Raw genomic sequence first — 21766 nt, 5'->3', positions numbered from 1 at the left:
TTAATTTACTTACTCCATCCCAGTCAATAGTTTACATTTTCTTTATTTCTCCCTCACAAAATAAAGCATGTAAACTATTCACCAGTATATTATTATTGAGATTTTTGATGAGTCTGAGAGATAATGTGAGAGAAAGAAAAGAGTCTGAATTGAATCTTAAAAGATAAAATAATAATATTTTACTGTTGTTAAAATATATATTGAGTATGTGGATAAATATAGTTTAAGTGTTAGGCTGTGTTTATCGCATTACCAAGTTTGGTATGAGCAATAGTAAAATCCATTTCTCAACCAAAAAGTAGGAATAAAGTGGGGGTTACTGTAGCAAAATCTGAAGATGGGTCTTTGATTTCCCAGACGGTGCTTAAGACTTCTAAATAGTATTTTGTGTGGGTAAAAGCGGGTCCTATTTATTGTTGTTGAGATTTTTGATGGGTCTGAGGGATAAAGTAGAAGAAATAAAAGAATCTGAATTGAGTCTTAAAGATAAAATAATAATATTTTACTGTTGTTAAGATTCATTTTGAGTCTGTGGATAAACATAGTCTTAGGTCCAAGCCTTGTGAATTTATATAGCTTTATCATCTTTTTCTTTTACCTAGAAATGTCAGACATAGACTCACAAGTAGTTAACACGACTTCTATTAATACTAACTAGTAATACGTATCTTTGTTTTTGAAACTTTTGGGCTAACAGAAGTGGTATGCGCTCTCAAAGACATTGGCTGAAGAAGCTGCATGGAAGTTTGCAAAACAGAATAATATTGACTTGGTCTCAATAAATCCAGGAACAGTTCTAGGACCAATGTTGCAACCAATTCTTAATGAAAGTGTAGCTACAATATCCAATTATATCAATGGTAGTCCAACCTTGTCTATTTCTTACTACATTTTGTTTTTTTTATCTTCAAATATTGAAACATAGAAAACTTGGAATATAACTGCAGGGGAAAAAAAATGTTCAAATGCAACTTTTTGTTGGGTTGATGTCAAAGATGTGGCGATTGCACATATACTTGCATTAGAGGTTCCAACAGCACAAGGGAGGTACTGCCTAGTCGAGAGCGTTACGCACTTCGCTCATATTATGGAGATATTGCGCGAACTATATCCTTCTCTTGCACTTCCCAATAATAAGTGAGTTATTGTTTATTTTTGTCATATTAATTCATGTTCACCTGCTGCTTAGCTAGTAAAGCCACGTTCAAATGAGTGAACTTAAAAAAAATGGTTGTGAGTCCTCATCCGAACCATTATATTTGAAGTTATGCGGGGTCTTTTTAATTTACGAACAAATTTTGAAAGGGTCGGATTCAACAAATTAACGCACTACACCATGTTCCATAGTGAAATATACCCTCCACCTTCACTCCATAACCCTTAACTTCCACTTATCTACCACTTTCACTGTATCTTAACCAGACATCACTCCCTACATCAGCACATCTCTGACGTAGTTGACACCGCGCAGTGCCAATGCTGACCATCCTAACCTTGCACAAATCCTATTTCCTTCTCGAACGTCGATTTACCATCACAAAAATCATTCGTGCTGTAATATCCGACCCTCAAACACTATTTCCGGGTAGGAATCTTCCGAATAAGTGAATAGTATAGTTATTTTGTAAGTTTTTGGGTGTTTTTTTAGATCTACCTTTTAAATGTAGAGTTAATTGACAATTACTCTCTTTTATACACCACTTTTCTAAAATAACTCCCTTATGAAAACTTTTTAATAATTTACTCCCATAAAATGTTCTCAGGTCAAAAATTGCGCCCATTTGGACAATCCGGTGACATATTCCGTCAATATTTAAATTTTCTGTTTAAATACCTAATTTTATGACGAAACTGCCCTTCTTTATGTTTTTATATACTTCATCTTGTTGTTCTTGCTGTTTGTTTGTTCTTGCTGTTTGTTTACTCTGGGCATTGATGTTCGGGATCAATTGAATGTACTCATTTGGAGGATTAGAATACCAAAACTTGTCATCTACAAGGTAGGAGACATACAATTCGATAACAATTCGCTTAGCATTTTTCGGAATTCGAATCTGTCTCGAAACTACATTCATTTCATGCTCAATCCTAAACCAGTACCCTTTATTTCCTTCACCCATCACTGGAACACTCAAATCCGCGGGTAGTTCATCACTTATCCCACGCAAACAATCAAATCAGACCGCATCCGCTTCATTTGCTTGATTTGAACAAATCAGACCACCTGGAAAACGAGGTCAAGGGGGCAGTTTACCCGCATTTTTGGGCGCTTGTATCAGATTTTTCAATGAAAATGATCCCAAAACCTGCTATTTTGATTACTAAGGCGGTAATCGGTTGAATAAACCCAGAAAAATTGGGGGGTTAGAAAGAAAAATAAAAATTGGGGTTTTCAATTGGAGAAGAAATTTGAAAACTCTTTATGTTTTGAAGTAGAAAGTTAAGGAAAATGGGGATTTTAAGAGGGAGAAAGAGTAATAAATGAGTGTCAGAGTAGAAGAAGAAGAAGAAGAACGATTAATTGATGAAATTGGGTGGAGCACAGATTTCGATCTGGGTTGCTTGGATAGTTGAAGAAGATGAAGAAGGAGGATTGATGAAATGGTTGAATGAGAGGATGACATAATAAAAGGAGTAAATTATCAATTACACCCACGTCAAATGCACTTTTTTACATTTACTCCCACGTCAAATATTTTTTATAAATTACACCCAAGTTAATAGCTCAGTTTATAAATTGCACCCAACCCCATTTTCCGGCGAAAAAAATTATGAAATGACAATTTTGCCCCCGAGTCTATTAGTCTGATTTTGTGTGACTTTTGAGTTATTTCCTCTATTTCCTCCTCTCAACCTAATTTCCCCTCAAAGCCAGACGGGTCCCACCTTTGAGCTTCATCTTTCTCCTCCATTACAACTTCATCTTCCTCCTCCTCCATTACAACAATAACCATGAAACCTTCCCCGATTTCAATCATTTTTTCCTTACCAAATAAATAAAAAATCCAAACACCTATACTCCATACACAAATTAAAACCAATAAGCATTGATCCAACCTTAATTAATATCTCCTCCATTTTACTTCTAATTATTTCCCCTTAATAAAAGTACCCCTCTTTCCATTAATTCCCGTCTTTATTGAATCTGCACACCAAAAAACCGTAAAAATCAAAACTATCCTCCACTTTGGAGATTTGTAATCAATGGCAAGAATGGGTAGTGGCTATACTTTATTTTGTAGATTTGTTTTTTTGTAGAACATGAGAATAATAATTGAAATCAATGGCAACCGTAAAAATCAAACTCCATTTTGTAGAACATGTGATTTAGAGGTATTTATTTGGCAAATGTATTGGTTTATAATAATTTTGCTGTATATATGTGTGTTTGGTGGGACTTGTAGATGTTCACTCTGATTTAGTAATCAATGGCACATGAAAAAAGATGGGTACTGGATTTAATCGAAATCACAAGCTTTGATAAAGGTCGTTAATGGTGTTTTTGAGAGGTAAAGTACAGTAAAGGAGAAGAAGGTGGGTTTACTTAGTATGGAGTATGAAAAAACAATTATAAGAAAGGTAACCTATTTAATAAAAGAACAAGGTTAAAATCGTCATAAATTTAATGTTTTAATCAAAAAAATTTGAAATTTGACGGAAATGTGGTCGAAATCCGATATTGGGTGCAATTTATAAACTGAGCTATTAACTTGGGTGTAATTTATAAAAAAAATTTGACGTGGGAGTAAATGTAAAAAAGTGCATTTGACGTGGGTGTAATTGATAATTTACTCTAATAAAAGACTAAAGAAAGATAAAAGAATACATAAGGAGCAATTTCGTCAGGAAAAAAAGAGAGATTTTTCACCTGAAAGTGCCAATGGGTGCAATTTTTGACCTGCGAACATTTTATGAGAGTAAGTTATTAAAAAGTTTTCATAAGGGAGTTATTTTAGAAAAGTGGTTTATAAAAGGGAGTAATTATTCATTTACTCTTAAATATATAAATGAAAAGGAGGGGTTGTCGGAGTGCGGTGAAGATGGCGATGGTGAGAGGGTGATGGTGATGTCGTTGGTGGGTCTGACGGTGAGGATGAAGCTTCGTTTTTGCCTTAGTTTAAGGGTGGTGTTGGTAGTAAATTAGTTCCCAAGTGATCTTGCCCCCATTGTGCACGTGTATAGACCTAAATATTTGAGGATTGAGGTCCCTTTTGAAATAGCACAGGTTCTTTGATGAAATAACACAAAAACAATTAAAAAACTAACAACATCCTGGTGAAAAAAAAAATAAAAATAAAAAATCACACCCCTTGCGGCTTTGCCTACCCTTCTCCTTTTTTGTGCTATTTATCAAAGGATATGTGCTATTGTATTGAATAGAGTGTGTTATTTTAAGGGGTTCTCAATCCTAAAAAAGGTAGGGTTCTAAATCTTTAGATATTTAGAGGTTCTCACCATAATAAACCGGATGAGTTATTGAAATAAATCTAATGAATAATTGAAATAAACATGATATCCATTAATAATTATGATTAATTAATAGGAATGGTAAGGAATAGATTATTATTCATTCCAGATATTGTGTCTATACAATATGAGCTATTCACTTTATATACAAGAGGTGTATCCTAATATTTACGGAAAGAATAAGGAAAAGGCTCCTAGAATATTTACAACAGTCATAATATCGTTTATTGAAGGGAAGGAGATTGTTGCCTGGTTTGGGCTCTTTAGAGCCGTTGGGATTGTATTACCCCCCCCCCCCCCCCCTCAAGTTGGAGCGGGGATATTGGAGACGCCCAACTTGGAAAGGAGATCATCAAAAGGTATCTGTCCTAGCGCTTTTGTGAATATATCAGCTAGCTGACTCTTTGTGTGAACGTAGCTAGGTTGGATAGTGCGGTTGAGTATTTCGTCTCGAACAAAATGGCAATCCACTTCAATGTGTTTAGTGCGTTCGTGAAAAACGGGATTGCGAGCGATGTGTAATGCTGATTGACTATCACACATGAGGCCGATGGGTTTGTTGTGAATGAGACCGAGAAAAGCAAGCAGCCCTTTTAACCACTTTAGTTCACAAACCGTATAGGCCATGGCGCGATATTCTGATTCAGCGGATGAGCGAGATACGGTGGTTTGTTTCTTGGTTTTCCAAGATATGGGGGCACTGCCAAGGAAGACGAGGTAAGCCGAGAGAGAGCGCCGACTGTTGGGACAAGTCGCATAGTTGGCATCACAGTATGCATGTAGGGCGAGGTCATTATCCGAGCGAAACAGAAGTCCTTGACCCGGTTGATTTTTGAGATAGCGGACTACCTGTAACGCCGCGTTCCAGTGGTCAATTCGAGGGGCGTGCATGAACTGAGCGAGAATATGGACGGAGTATGTGAGCTCGGGACGTGTAATCGTGAGGTAGACAAGGCGCCCTACGAGCCTTCGATAAGGTTGAGGATCGGGTATAGGCAAGGATTTGGAGAGTCCAGATGATTAGGCTCCATGGGGATGGCAGCTGGTTTGCATCCGAAGAGACCCGACTCGGTGAGGATATCAAGTGTATATTTCCTTTGAGAGATGAAGAGGCCCGTTTTGTTCCGAGCGATTTCGAGCCCCAAAAAATATTTCAAGTAACCCAGGTCCTTCATATGAAAGCATTTGTTGAGATAGTCCTTAAAAGCGGTGAGACGGGAGGAGTTGTTGCCGCAGATGACTAGGTCATCTACGTAAACGAGCACATGAAGTTCAGTACCCGACTTAGTCATGGAAAATAAGGAATGGTCGTAAGGGCACTGAATGAACCCATAAGTATTGAGAGCGGAAGCAAGTTTGGCATACCAACATCGGGGTGCTTGTTTGAGTCCGTATAAGGATTTTCTGAGTCGACACACCATACCAGCTTTGGGCGAGGATAGGCCCGGAGGAAGCTTCATATAAACTTCTTCGTTGAGGTCGCCGTGAAGAAATGCATTGTGAACGTCCATTTGGTGGAGTTCCCAACCTTTGGCGGCGTCAAGAGCAAGAAGGGTATGGACTGTTACCATTTTGACAGTTGGGGGAAATGTTTCAGTGTAATCGACCCCTTCAACTTGACGATTACCCATAACCACGAGACGGGCTTTGTAGCGTTCAATAGTCCCGTCGGCATTATATTTGATCTTATAGACCCATTTAGAACCAATCGCCTTCTTATGAGGCGGAAGTTGCTCCAATGTCCATGTATTATTTTTTCCGAGAGCTGCAAGTTCACTGTCCATTGCTTTGCGCCAGTTTGAGTCCTGCATAGCTTCGTTAAAAGTACTTGGCTCGTGATTATTAGTCACGGCCGATAAATTTTTTTGATGGTGAGGCGAAAACTTAGCATAACTGATAAAATGAGAAATATGATATTGTGTACTGGAAGATGATGTGGATGTTGTGAGCACGTGGGTTGAGGGACGAGTTGGGGGACGCACGAAGTCTGTAAGGCGAGAGTTGGGGAACTTTTCTCGTTGACCCTTGCCCATAGGTGTAGGCTCGGGTTGAGGAGAAGGAGTGTCTGTGACCGGTGAGGCATCGGGCGTGGGGTTGGGGTCGTCGGTGGTGGGTGCGTCAGGCGTAGGAGTGGCTGCCGGGGTGGAGGTAGAGGTGTCGGAGGTAAGGGGTGTGGTGGATGGGATCATCACGTGTTCAATGGGTATGAGGGTCTCGTCGAGGAGTGGAGGAGTGTCACGGTGGTCGCTATTGTTGTCAGACGAGGGATATGGAAATTCATGTTCTAGGAAAACAACATCCCGAGAGGAAAAGTGAGTCCCTGTGTCAAGATCGTAAACCTGCCATCCTTTTTGTCCGAGGGGATAATCAAAGAAAAGACATTTGCGACCACGAGGGGCAAACTTGTCTCGTGATCGGTTGATATTTTTTGCATAACATAAGCACCGAAAAGTGCGGATGTGATTCATTGGTGGTGGTTTTTGAAAAAGTATCTCGTAAGGTGTCTTGCCATTGTGAATGGCGGAAAGAGTGCGGTTAATTAAATAAACAACTGTCAAAATGGACTCGCCCCAAAAGGAAATGGGAAGGTTTGCTTGAAATAACAGGGCGCGTGCAACATTAAGAATATGCGATGTTTTCTTTCGACGCGTCCGTTTTGTTGTGGGGTGTCAACTTGTGAGGTTTGAAATAAAATACCGTTGTCGAGAAAAAAAGGTTTAAGACATCGAAATTCCGTCCCATTGTCGGAGCGTAAAACTTTTATTTTCTTGTTAAATTGGCGTTCAACCATACTAAAAAATTGTAATAAAGTTTTGCGGGTATCGCTTTTATAGCGTAGTAAATAGACCCATGTAGAGCGAGAAAAATCGTCAACGATCGTTAAAAAATAATTTGAACCACAAGATGCATTTTGTGAATAAGGGCCCCATAAATCGCAATGAATAAGAGAAAAAATATCGTCTGCAATGTTCGAGCTTAAAGGAAAAGGTGCTCGGGTTTGTTTGGCCTTAAGACAAATTTCACAATGTTTGCTATGAAAAGGAAGTACTAATAGTTTTATTGTGAAAACATGGTAAAAAACGAGAAATAGTCGAGGAAGGATGCCCCAACCTCCGATGCCAAAGCTCCACCGTGTCTATGGTCCCCACGGTATTTATTTGTACCTCATTGCTGCGAACCCCTGTTAAGTAATAAAGCCCCTCACGTTGCTCACACACACCAATCACCATCTTCGAAATACGGTCCTGAATTAAACAAAGACGGTGTGAGAATTGAATTATAAGAGATGTATCAATTAATAGACTTGAAACAGAAATCAGGTTGCATTGTAATTTGGATGCGTATAAAAACGTCGCGCAAGACTAATCGAGATGATAAAATAATGTCACCAGTTTGAGTGACAATAGTAACATCTCCATTAGGCAAGCCGACAGACAACGGAGTAATAGAACGAAGATTTGTGTAAAGAGATAAACAACCCGACATGTGGTGAGAGGCACCGGTATCAACAATCCAAGAGAGAAAAGACGAAGAATTACCGCTATGACGATCAGTGGTTGTGTCAGATTTTCGGGTCTGCCACATATGAGTAATTTCCTCCAATTCTTGAGGAGTTAAGTTGTTAAAATCAAGCTTGTCAAGGGACGATAACGGAGGGCGAGAATTCGAGGCAGGGACCGAAACAGGGACAGAAGTACCCCCCGTGGCATTCTGGGTCGATGCTAAATGAGCCTTCGGGGTGGATGCAGCTTTCTTATTTCGCTCAAATCGAGCACGACCTTGGGTATCCGGGAAAAGTATAGCTTTGCTCCAGTCCGTTTCATTAGGAGGTAAATAATAGCGATCATGGGGACGATCTCCCCACCAGTCGGGGAAATTGCCAGTGACTTTAAAACAAAACTTCAAGCTATGCCCCGACTTTTGACAAGCGGGACAGAAATATTTAGAGGGTTCAGACGATGTATGGTCATGTCCCCCCCTGTTTGTCGTGGTCCATGATGGACACGGGCAGCAAAGGCCATGGTGTCAGGAGGAGTGTCATTTTTGGAAGACGATAAATTATGCACTCCCTCATCCTGTAAAAGTCTATTGTAAATAATGTCTAAATGGGGGAGAGGAGAAATACCAATAATCTGAGAGCGAGTGTTTGCGAAGCGTTCATCGAGTCCCATGAGAAAATCACGGACCTTCTTCTTTTCCCGTTGAGTGTGGACGATGTTTAACCAGTTACACGCGCACGGGTTGCAGGAACATGACGGGAGAGTATCGTGTTCAGAGAGTGCATCCCAGATTGTAATTAAGCGGCCATAGTACGACATCAGTGTCTCAGTCGGACCTTGACGACAGGCTAGCAAATCCGCCTGCAACTGATAAATTCGAGCCTCATTAGTTTGACAATAACGGTTCTTAATGTCTACCCATACCTGCTTTGCCTCGGGACGGAGAGAAATGTGATTGCGTAGCCCGGGTGCGATAGTATTAAAAATCCACATCGTCACCAAGGCGTTGGTTGATTGCCAGTTTTTGAATGTGGCGGCATTGGTGGCGGGTTTGGATATAGAGCCGTAAATATACCCGAGTTTCCCTTTGGCCATGAGAGCAAGATGGAACGAGCGGGACCACTCGTCATAGTTATTGCCATTGAAGGAGATCGGAGTGATGCTAACACCCGGTTGTTCAATTGGAACAAACGAGAAAGAGGATTTGGTGGGATCAGAGAGTTGATTTGATTCAGAATTGGTCATGTTGAGATGACAGGGAGAAGCAGAGAGTGAATAAAAGAAAGAAAAAAACAACAATGAAGATGTAAAGCAAGACAGACGGCAGAGAGAAAGAAAAATGAGTAAAACCTAGTCTGATACCATAATATGAATTGTAAGGAATAGATTATTATTCATTCCAGAAATTGTGTCTATACAATATGAGCTATTCACTTTATATACAAGAGGTGTATCCTAATATTTACGGAAAGAATAAGGAAAAGCCTCCTAGAATATTTACAACAGTCATAATATCGTTTATTGAAGGGAAGGAGATTGTTGCCTTGTTTGGGCTCTTTAGAGCCGTTGGGATTGTATTATTAATATATATTTATTCTATATTTTTTTTATCACCTCTTATATACATCAAAATGTAACTGATACGTTATTGAGCTATACTTGGTAACTAATGAAAATAACATTTTATGTACCTATAATAATTTTTATATGTGTACTTATATTATACATTTAATTTACCTCCTATATATACATAAAATGTAGAATGATGACTTATTTTACCGTACTTGATAACTAATTAAAATAAACATGATACGTACCTATAATTGTTATTAAATGTATCTGATGATTTTTTTAAAGGTGGTTGAGAAATAATTGAAATAAACATGAATAGTTTGATGTGTACCTATAATTGTTACTCCCTCTGTACCATACAAATAGTAACGTAGTAAAAAATGGAGTTTTTAAGAAAAGAGGGTAAAATAAGGGGTAAAGAGGGAAGAAAATAGGTGGGGTATGTAATTGTGGGTTTAATTGTGAGTTGGTAGGTGGGATATGTAGTGACATTTTATGTAAATATCAAATGGGTATAAGAATAATTTGGTAATGTTGTGGGCCAAATAAGAAATGTTACCATTAATGTGGTACGACCGTATTAGGTAAGTGTTATCAATTGTCTGATACGGAAGGAGTATAAGATATCTGTATATTATAAATCTAATATACTTCTTATATTTTATCCATACGCTACCGAACCTGAGTTACCCTCGTTCATTGCCCACCACCAATGTCGTGGAACTAACACCACCATAAAACACCACAAATCCACCGCTTTCATGCACACACGCTTAATAATATAATTCTAGATACACAAATCTTGATTTAATCTCGGTTTGTGTATCCGGAGTTCTAATTTACATATAAATCATAATTTATGCACGCAACACCCAACTTGAACTATCATTCCTCACTTCCCACCACCATCCCCGAGAACCCCACCCCTACCCTCCTACAACGAATACAACCACAAATCCACTACTTTTACACCCACCACATCAACCCTACATATACAATTATAAACCCTACCACTAATTACTCATGAGAGCCACCGAGACCACGCTAGCAACATCCACGACCACCCTCGACGCAGTGCGACGAGCCAGGCACCCCTATCCACACTATGAAACCACCACCCCAATACTGCCATTGCACCTCCCACACAACCTTTTTCCACCCGCCATTTTCCACCACATTTAATCACCATCGACGAACCTGACCACCACACCTTTCGCCATGAGAATAAAAGTAGTAGCAATTGCCAATTGGTATAAGCGGGAATGTAAGTGGGACCATAGGCTTTAGAATAATGAGTTACATTAGCGGGATTGTCACCGATTTGCCAGCTTAGAGACGTTTTAGGAGCCGCTGTATGGGTTCCTCAGCGAGCGAGTTCCATGCCTTCGGCAAGGTGAACAATGAGGGGAGGCGTGAAGAGGAGACAAAGTAAATATAACCAGCAAGGGTCGACTATGTTGGAGACCAACATGGCCGTTGGAGTAGGTGGTCGCCCACAGAGCGGGTGATTGTTGGTTGTCACCTAAGGTTATCGAAGATTTTGCCATAAAATAACAAGAGTCAGTGGTGCTAAAGTGGAAATAAGGGGAGGGAGACCAGGAGATGGGAGGGAGAGAAATTTTGGGTTTGATTTGGAATTAATTTAGGTCTTTATTTATCTTAGTCCAATGGTTGAGTTTGTAGAGTTCATGCCATAAGCTATACACATTTGGTTCCCTAAGATAAACAAATTGATTTGTGCATCTGGGGTATATGTGTATATACATAGTTTGTAAGGTTCGCACCGTAAATTACTTTGCACGTATATTTTCCATATCAATTATTCTATCTATTAGAATGATCAAAGTATCTTGATGTTGTATTAAACGTTAGCCTTTAATTCGCCTATATAATGAATGTAATGGCTAAAATATGTATTTGTTACTTGCTCTATTATTTTATGAAAAGCACTTTAAAAAGTAATGAGCTAAATGAGGAAGTATTTTTTTTAAGTTTAAATAATTAACACACTATTCAAATTATTTTATCTTTCTATGTAGGTGCGCTGATGACAACCCTTTACAGTCGACATACCAAGTTTCGAAGGGGAAATCAAAAAAATTGGGCGTAGAATACACTCCTATTAAAGTATCTATCCAAGACACTGTTGAAAACCTCAAACAAAAAGGTTTGGTTAGGTTCTAGCCCAGGGGCGGATCTAGGGCTAGGCTACTCGGGCTACAGTCCGAGTAGTTTTTATGGAAAAAAATATATACTATATCTAGTACTAGAGAATCAGAATTCTCCTTGTGGTCTGGTGGTCTGCTAGTTACTTTTCATACCAACATCCTGTGTTCAAATCCCTTATTGAACTGGTGATGGTTTTCTTTACTTCTATATTTTGCCTTTTTAATTTTGTTTATTCGTACACGTTACAGCAAATATTTTTTTTAATTATTATTCTTTCTTATATTTGTTATAGGTGTTTGTCTTCTTATCTTCATAATCTTCTTTTTTTTTAATTATTATTCTTTTCTTTATATTTGTTATATATGAAAAAATATGTACTTCGTTACAACGATGTGTGTATATTTTTCATAATTTTGCTTTTATGAAAACAAAAATTTAAATGAGTTTTGCTAAAAATTTTAGGGGTTCAATTTAAATAATTTGTCGCTCAAATAGTTAGAACAATTATAAATTAGCTTCCTTCAATATAAATAGTATAATATCACTACAAAATAACAGCATGTGAACATACAATATTTTTTTTCGCTCAAAGATTACGAAAGCGAAAAGTTAAATTTTAATACCCATTGAAACTTTTAGAAACTATTGGCTTATCATATTACATTTACTTTATATTAATCTCGAAAAAAAAATTATTATCAATTTATAAAATTTTAAAATTTAGCCCTAGATGGATTCGATTCCTGGATCCGCCCCTAAGTTCTAGGTCGTGGTACTTCTAAAGGAATACATGAAGGACGGTCATAGGTACTCAAAATTGTATTGCGCTATTAAAGAAAGACAGTATTATGTTATGCTATGAAAGTAATGGTCTTCTAATAATAACTGATAAAGTACCTGTCAACTTTGTTGTTATCATTTTCCTAAGTTAAAAACCAAAACATGCCATAAAAAATAGAGTAAATTAACAATTACTCTCTTTTATAAATCACTTTTTTAAAATAACTCCCTTATGAAAACTTTTTAATAATTTACTCCCATAAAATGTTCCCAGGTCAAAAATTGCACCCAAATTGACAATCCGGTAAAAAATCTTTTTTTATGACCGTTTTGCCCCTGTGTAAATTCATATCAAGCTCCCCTATTTGTAAAACGGGTGTTGGACTTCTCGTACAATTCTTCAACACCACCATCTCCATCTTTAATTGCGAACTCAAAATCGGACCTTCGTCTTGCCTCAACCACGTTGCTACCGTGGTACCCACACGGCCACACCCGCTGTAACACCCTCATTTAATTAGGAGTCTTTAGCTAGACATTCCCAACTAAATATGACTGTTACCATCTTGATTTCCCAAGGTAGTGAATAACAAAGTACAACAATACCAAAGTACTTTAATTAAAACTTAGCGATTACATATTATTACAACTTATTCAATTTAGACATAAAATAAAACTTGATACAACTCGCAGCGGAATAAATAAAGTGATTACTAATCTAAGTGATCTAGACAACAACTATGGTCCAAGTCAAGCTCACGTCCTAATGCTCCCAAGTCAGCTAATCTTTGGTACCCGTCAAATATGCTCCCCATTATGGTTCATCACAGGTGTTCACGAATACACAGTCAACTACGAGGTTGAGTAGGAATAACTAACAACAGTAGATGGCATTAACAATATGAATGATATGACTTAATAGAACCAATCAGCCGAGCTCATCATTCACAACACTATTCATCCCGCCAATCCCTGGCCGAGGCAGCCTCAACCCGAAGGTGAGAAAACACACTACATTACTATAAAGTAATGTCTGCCTCAACACACGGTTGATAAATATCCACGGATGGCTGCGACCAACTGCGCGCCGCCTCGAGAATTCACGATAAATATCTTCTGCCAGAATAAATCTGATAACCACTATACATTAATATAAGTAATGTCTGCAAGAATAAATCTGATAACTAATGTAAATGTCATGCTTATATGAATGCAACGATAAATAATAATAATCAGCCGGAAATAATCCACAATAATCAACCACGACAATATAACAAGTATACTCCCAGCCACAATACTCATGTGAGATACAGCAATAACAGTCGGTTGAGTAGTTATCCTGCCTGGCAAGCGAATACTCCAATTACGCATTCAAATTATGCAATCCAGACAACAATTAAAGTTCCTCAATAAAACCGTCACCTAATACAAATAATAATAATTACTACTTATATACTTTACTCAAATAATTCCATTAATTATTAATTAATTAATTACGTTAATTATAATCTCGTATAATATAATTATAAAAACCCGTTTTACTAAGTCAAAACCCGATCACCCATTAAACCCGAGTCACCCAACTCATCCAACCAAAACCCGTCACACAAAAACACCACCAACACCCCTATCCACACGGTTTTACAACCGTGTCCACATCCCCCCATACACCTACTAGAAACGACACCAAAGGCCACCACCAACTCCACCCAATCGCGACACCACTAGCCTGCAACCCAACATCCACCACCACTCCCTAACCACCGGCTACACCACCACCACCACCAGCAACCTACAAACCCTCGCCCTAAATAGCCCCTTCACAACCCGACACAACGAAACAACACCACCTACTCGACACACCCACAAAACCCGACCACAAACACCAGCTAACACCACCTAGTCTGCCACCTATAACCACCACCAAACTCACCAATCCACCCTCGACAAGAGCCACCCAACACGCCCTAAGTCAGGCCAGAGCAACCACCACAAACTCCCTCGAAAACAGCCCCATAACGGGTAGATCCCCTGTTTTTCGAGACTCGACCACCGTGATTAAAACACCAGACCACAACCAACACCAGCACCCAAACCTCCACCGACCACCACCATGGACACCCGTGGTCCAAGGCGGTTCGAACAAAACCATCCACCCTCGGTCACGGTCACAAACGCGGCTACGATATTCGTCTTAAGACGGTCACGCACAAACAAACACCCTCCCCTGTTTTACCGCCACCACCGTCACCAACTGCCATCTGCCACCACCCCGACGCCTCCACCGTGGTCGACTACTCATCCACATCACAACCCCACCATGCCCAGGTCAAGACTCGTCCAGTTGGTGGGTCAATTTAGGGTTTGAGTCCCTTTGCTTCAAACCCGCATAACTTAAAACCGCCACCATAAACCGCCCAAAAACCCACCCATAACAGCCAATTACGGTCAATGAAGGGTCATGTCAGAGTCACGGTGGTTCAAGGTCATCCTAGGTCAAGTTTACGAGTCTTATGATGGTCTAGTTTATGAGTTATAAGAAAGCAAAGGTGTATATATAAGACGGTCTTAGAATATTACCTTGAGTCGATTGTTGATTTGAGTTTCTTGTCACATTTCCCGAGATTCCCAATTCTCTCCTCAAATTCCAGATTTATTATGATAATTTAGATGTATTATTTTCCCTTTTATAAGACAATTTAAGTTAATACCTTTTCAATTTAGGAAATCCGTTTTTAAGGCAAGTATTACTATTATAATTAAATCCCGATGAAATTCCCGAATACTCCACCAACTCGAGCCATGTAACTGGCCCAACACCTTTATGGCACCCGACCCAATGCCCTTATCACATAATCCAATTCCCATCTTCACTTATCTACTTATTATTTAATTACCGTATCAATTGCAATTATTATTACAAATGCTATTAAATTAATTACGGGGTATTACAGTCTTCCCCCCTTAAAATGAACTTCATCCCGAAGTTCACCCAGAAATGCTACTAAGAGCCTCAACAACAATCAATATAACTGCGTACCATGAATACCATTTCGGCTTATTACCACTGAAACACGATTAACCATTGTACTATCATCAACCAATATTAAACTTATCAAAATGCATCACAAAATAAAGTCAAAACACAGAAATGTATTCTCAAAATAAACTAAAAACATGAGGTGTCACACCCGCACCATCATGTCAGCCTCTAATTCCGAGCAGCAGCACCATTTCCCACGCCCCTTACCTGCCTTCGAGCTCGGAATCGAAATCGACACCACTTCATTCAGGCACCATTGCACCATTCGTCAACCACCATCATTGTTCTCACCATCAAATCCGCCACCATTCTCCAACCATCGACCACTGCATTACCCATCAACTCAGCGCACCTGTAACAACCCGGATTATAAAACAAAGGAAAAACTTATATAAAGTAAATATCAGAGTACGATACTGATAAATGGGTCGAGGTGGCGGAAACACCTGACCAATCCGGTTCGCTACAAAATCCAAAACAACTAATACATTATTCGAAGGTTCTTAAAACATAAGGCGAACTCCTAATTTATTATTAAGCTCGCTTCGCAGATTCCCCAAGCAAGCATCATCCAAACAGCAAACATCTGAACAACCTGAGAATGGGGGGTCAACAATCAGCCGGGAGTAACTAGATGCTCTCCCAGTCATGTTTACAACAATTGAATATAATCAACAATCATTAACAAATGAAATGTAAAACCAGTAAACATGTGAGACCATCTATACTCATAAAAACCCAACAAAGCTTACCATGACTTATCAACCTTGGACGAATGCAATCATGAAAACCTAGACCATATGCAACCACTAGACCATGAACGCTTACAAGACTAGTAGCAAAAAACGACTACATCAACGAAAGGCACAAAGCTAGCATTAAAGCATAGCAAAAATGGCGACACACAATCCACATCAACAGAAGGCACAAAGCTATCATCAAAGCATAGCCGAATAGAGCGAACGCCGTTAGAGCGTATAACGCACTGCCTCTAACTGCTAGAGCGTATAACGCACCGCCTCTAGCTGATGGAGCGTATAACGCACTGCCTCCAAGGTACTATGAATAGCGTATAACCACTGCCTATATGTCTAAGACCTGGCCAGACTCTCGGTACAATAACTGTACACCTAATGACACTCGAGGAACAGAGCGTATAACGCACTGCCTCTGTTACCCCCCGACCATAGACAATTCACTAGTCCCCGAAGGGTAGCGTTTGTTCATTCCGATAGTATATAACTGATACTACCGTCATCTATTCAAACCAGCCAACAAAACAAATGGACAGTATAGCTGACTGTACTAACATGCGTTAACAACATCACGACTCAACTCATAAGATAGTATAACTGACCATCCTACTTATCATGTGAACAAGTGTAACCAAAGATATATGCAAACACAAGGACATAACATGTTGAACACAATACAACATATGAAACAAGTATAAGCAACCAATGTTATAGTAACTTTAGCTATAACTTTAACATTAACCATTCAATGTTATAGTAACCCTAACCATAACATAAACTCTGGATGCGAGGTTATAGTAACCTCGACTATAACTTCAACATATACGACTTGGAGTTACACTTACCTCAACTATAACCTTGATACGAATCCCAAAGTTATACTAGCTCCAACTATACCCTTGAGCCATAAATCTCAGGGTACGTTAGTTTCAGCTATAACCTTGACTCGTACTTCGATGTTATAGTAGCTTCGGCTATAACCTTGAATCATATTTCCAAGGTTATACCTGTTTCCGCCATAATTAGAGTAACTACCCAAAGTTGTACTAACTTCAGCTATAACACTTGAATCATCATCAAGGTTAAACTAGCTTTACCTATAACTCTGGAGAGAACTCTTGGCCGCCTATCATGCCGCCACTAGGGTTTGATTCAGAAACCCTAATTACGCTCATGACACTCATAATAAACATATAAACAACATACGATATATAATTAATGCATTAAAACATATACAAACATGAGAAAACATAATTAACATGATAATAAACAATCCAACACGTACTAATCATACAAAACATTCATTAAATCATATTAATTATATCAATTGGCATAAACACAATTAAAGGAAAACACATAGTTACCTTATTACGCAATTAAACCCTAGAGATTGTCTTCAACGATATAAACGTCCTCTCCAGGAGCAACTTCCATGCCTTCATTGAATCATCCACGTGCCAAAGATAACGCATCTAATAAATATACTAACTATATATAAAAACTATAAAACTATGCGAAAACATAAAAACTTACAAAGAAGATAGATAAATCCAAGAAGTAGGATCGATATAAGCACGAAAGATGATGAAGGAAGAAGGAAGGGGCGCGGCACGAAACCCTAGGAGGGGTGGAGGCACACGGCACAAAGGAGGAAGGAGGAGGAGAGAAATTAGGTTTAGGGTTTTGAGAATTATGAGAAAAGAAAAGCAAGGGTTTGGTTTCCCCTCATATTTATAGAGAAGCTCATGGGTTTATTTCAAGCTTAGGCCCAAAACTTACCCATCTACACCAAGAAACACGTGAGACCCAAGGAAGGAGCGGGTCTTCACCGTTTTCGAGCCCAACGAGCCCAAAAGATAAGAGACAAATATTTTCCCGGAAAATAAAATATGAAATATGGGAAAATAAAATTAAAGAATTATATTACGGAAATTAGTGGTGTTACAATATAACCCCCTAAAAAGAAGTTTCGTCCTCGAAACTTGATATGAGAACTACCTCACTCGAAAAGATGTGGATGCTTCTCTCGCATAGACGCTTCAGTTTCCCAAGTCTCTTGCTCAAACTTCTGACTCCTCCACAGAACCCGAACCAAAGGTACAACCTTATTCCTTAACCTCTTCTCCTGACGTTCCAAAATACGAATTGGACGTTCCTCATAAGTCAGGTTAGGCTCGACCTCGATAACATCAGCCTGTAGAACATGAGAAGGATCACTGCGATAGCGGCGCAACTGCGACACATGGAAAACATCATGAACCTTCGACAGATTCGGAGGTAAAGCCAACCTATAGGCTACCTCGCCAACTCTCTCTAGCACCTCATACGGTCCAATGTACTTAGGACTAAGCTTGCCCTTAAGCCCAAACCTCTTAACACCTTTCACCGGCGAAACCTTAACAAAAACCTTATCACCAACCTCAAACTCAATCGTCGTACGCCGCAAGTCTGCATACGTCTTCTGTCGATCCTGGGCTGCCTTAAGCTTCTCGCGGATCAACCTCACTTGCTCAATCGATTCTTGAACAAACACTGGGCCAAGAACAACAGCCTCACTAGAATCGCCCCAACACAAAGGACTACGACACTTCCTCCCATAAAGTGCCTCAAACGGAGCCATCCGAATACTAGCTTGGTAACTGTTGTTATAGGAGAACTCCACAAGCGGTAAACTCTTCTCCCAACAAACCTGAAACTCCAAAGCACAAGCTCGCAACATATCCTCAAGCGTCTGAATCGTACGATCAGTCTGACCATCCGTTGTAGCATGAAAAGCCGTACTCATCTTAAGCTTACTACCCAAAGCCAACTGAAGCTTCTTCCAAAACTGAGAACAAAACCTCGGATCACGGTCGGAGATGATATCCTTAGGAACCCCATGAAGACGAATGATCTCTCGCTGATAAGCATTCGCTAGTTCCTCGAGACTCAAAGTCTCCTTCATCGGATTGAAATGCGCGACCTTAGTCAAACGATCAATCACGACCCAAATCGCATCCATTCCTCTCGGCAACCTCGGCAAACCCATGACGAAGTCCATCGAAATCGAATCCCATTTCCATGTGGGAATCTCCAAGGGTTGCAGTAGACCACCAGGTCTCTGATGTTCGAACTTGACCTTCTGACAAACCAAGCAACGACTCACAAACTCAGCGATCTCTTTCTTCATACCCGGCCACCAAAACTTTAGCTTCAGATCCTTATACATCTTATCACCACCAGGATGAACCGAATAGGGAGTACTATGAGCCTCCTTGAGAATCTTACATTTTAAGACCTCACAACTAGGTACACACCAATGACCTTGGAATCGCAGACCATCATCAGGTCCAACGTCGAAGTCTTTGGCACGTCCCTCGCTTATAGCGACTCGAACTCCTTCGAAGTATTCATCCTCTCTTTGCTTAAGTCGGATCTCATGAAGGATCTCGGGTTCAGCAACCATCGCACTCAAATCTAAAGTACCAGGAAGAACTACCTCAAGGTTCATCTTCTGGAACTCTCGACTCAAGTCATTAGGTAACACCAACACAGATCTCATAGCATGACACACCTTGCGACTCAAAGCATCAGCAAACACGTTTGCCTTACCCTCATGATACTGCAGCTCAATCTTGTAGTCGTTAAGCAGTTCCAACCAACGTCTCTGCCTCATGTTAAGATCTCTCTGAGTGAAGATATACTTCAAGCTCTTATGATCCGTATAAAAGGTGCAAGAGACTCCATACAAGTAGTGTCGCCACAACTTAATTGGAAACACCACTGCTGCTAACTCAAGATCGTAAGTCGGATAGTTCGTCTCGTGAACTTTCAACTGACGGGAAGCATAAGCCACCACTTTACCCTTCTGCATCAAGACACAACCCAACACAAACTTTGACGCATCGCAGAAAACATCGAACTCAACACCCTCTTTTGGTAGAGTCAACACAGGAGCGGTAGTCAACCTCTTCTTCAACTCCTGAAAGGAAGCTTCACAAGCCTCAGTCCAAATGAACTTGGATTCCTTCTTCATTAACTGAGTCACCGGTCTCGCGATATTAGAGAAATCATGTACAAACCGACGATAATACCCAGCTAGACCAAGGAAACTCCGAACCTCGTTCACATTCCTCAGACTCTCCCAGTCGACCACAGCTCGAATCTTCGACGGATCGACCATAACTCCATCGCCAGATATCAGATGACCCAAGAAGGTAACTTCCTTTAACCAAAACTCGCACTTTGAGAACTTAGCATACCACTTCTGCTTACGCAGAGTCTCCAATATAACATGAAGATGACGCTCGTGCTCAGCCTCGTCTCTCGAGTAAATCAGTATGTCGTCTATGAACACCACGACACACTTATCCAAATACTCACTGAAAGTGCGGTTCATCTGATCCATAAAAACGGCAGGTGCATTCGTCAACCCAAACGGCATCACCACGAACTCATAGTGGCCATACCTCGAACGAAAAGCAGTCTTAGGAATATCCTCATTCCTAACTGGAATCTGATGGTAACCTGACCTCAGATCGATCTTAGAGAACACACTAGCACCACGGAGCTGATCAAACAAGTCCTCGATTCTCGGCAAGGGATACTTATTCTTGATAGTAACCTTGTTCAGCTCACGATAGTCAATGCACAACCGCATACTACCATCCTTCTTCTTGACGAACAAAACAGGAGCACCCCACGGCGAAGCGCTCGGTCGGATAAAACCCTTATCGATCATATCCTCAAGTTGCTTCTTAAGTTCCTGTAACTCAGCTGGTGCCATACGATAAGGAGCTTTCGAAATGGGACCAGTTCTAGGTAGCAACTCAATCGAGAACTCTCTATCTCGCTCAAGAGGAATACCAGGTAGATCGTCAGGAAAGACATCGGGAAACTCCCTAACCACATGGATATCCTCTAACTTAGGCTTAACTGAAACACCATGAACACTGCACAGATAGATTTGATAACCCTTTCTACCCATGTTAACCATCTTCATCGCAGAAACCCACTTGACCGTAGGTGTAACCCTAACACCCTGATAAGAAATCCTCGAGTCTGTAGGACTCTTGAGCACGATCTTCTGATCACGACACAGGAACCTAGCGTCATAGCGAGATAACCAATCCATACCCAAAATCACATCAAACTCTCCAAGTTTGAATTGGACGAGATCGGCAGGAAGGATCGCCCCTGCAATACTGACAGGTACGTCCTTGAAAAGAACGGAGCAAGAAACAATATCACCCGTAGGAAGGGATATAGAGGTATTAACGGATGAAGAAGAAGAGAGTCCAGCACGGACGGAAAAGGATTCGGATACGAAAGACATCGATACACTCGTATAAAAAAGAACAAAAGCAGATAAAGAATGAACGAGAAAGGTACCCGTAACCACGTCTGGATTAGCATCTGCCTCAGCACGACTCATGACAAACACACGTCCAGTATTCGGAGCATCAACCTTTGGCGCTCCCGTCTTTGGTTTCTGGGGACAA

The 21766-nt window shown here is 40.0% G+C and overlaps 1 protein-coding gene across 2 annotated transcripts in view; it reads left to right on the top strand.

Moving 5' to 3' along the window:
• Nucleotides 1–12612, top strand: part of LOC141586981 (phenylacetaldehyde reductase-like) — a 28400-nt gene extending 15788 nt beyond the window's left edge. The window contains exons 4-7 of one of the 2 annotated variants that reach the window (XM_074408388.1): nt 698–860; nt 948–1137; nt 11579–11722; nt 12475–12612. In XM_074408388.1, coding sequence (XP_074264489.1) covers nt 698–860; nt 948–1137; nt 11579–11722; nt 12475 — 498 coding nt within the window. In that variant the 3' untranslated portion in view covers nt 12476–12612. Of the gene's footprint in view, nt 1–697; nt 861–947; nt 1138–11578; nt 11739–12474 lie in introns of those variants that run through there. The other variant, XM_074408389.1, reaches the window with a different exon arrangement.
• Nucleotides 12613–21766: the final 9154 nt, after the last annotated feature.

Source organism: Silene latifolia, chromosome 6 (genome assembly GCF_048544455.1).
Source record: "Silene latifolia isolate original U9 population chromosome 6, ASM4854445v1, whole genome shotgun sequence".
Classification (NCBI taxonomy): Eukaryota; Viridiplantae; Streptophyta; class Magnoliopsida; order Caryophyllales; family Caryophyllaceae; genus Silene; species Silene latifolia.
This window is presented reverse-complemented; position numbering and strand designations above follow the sequence as displayed.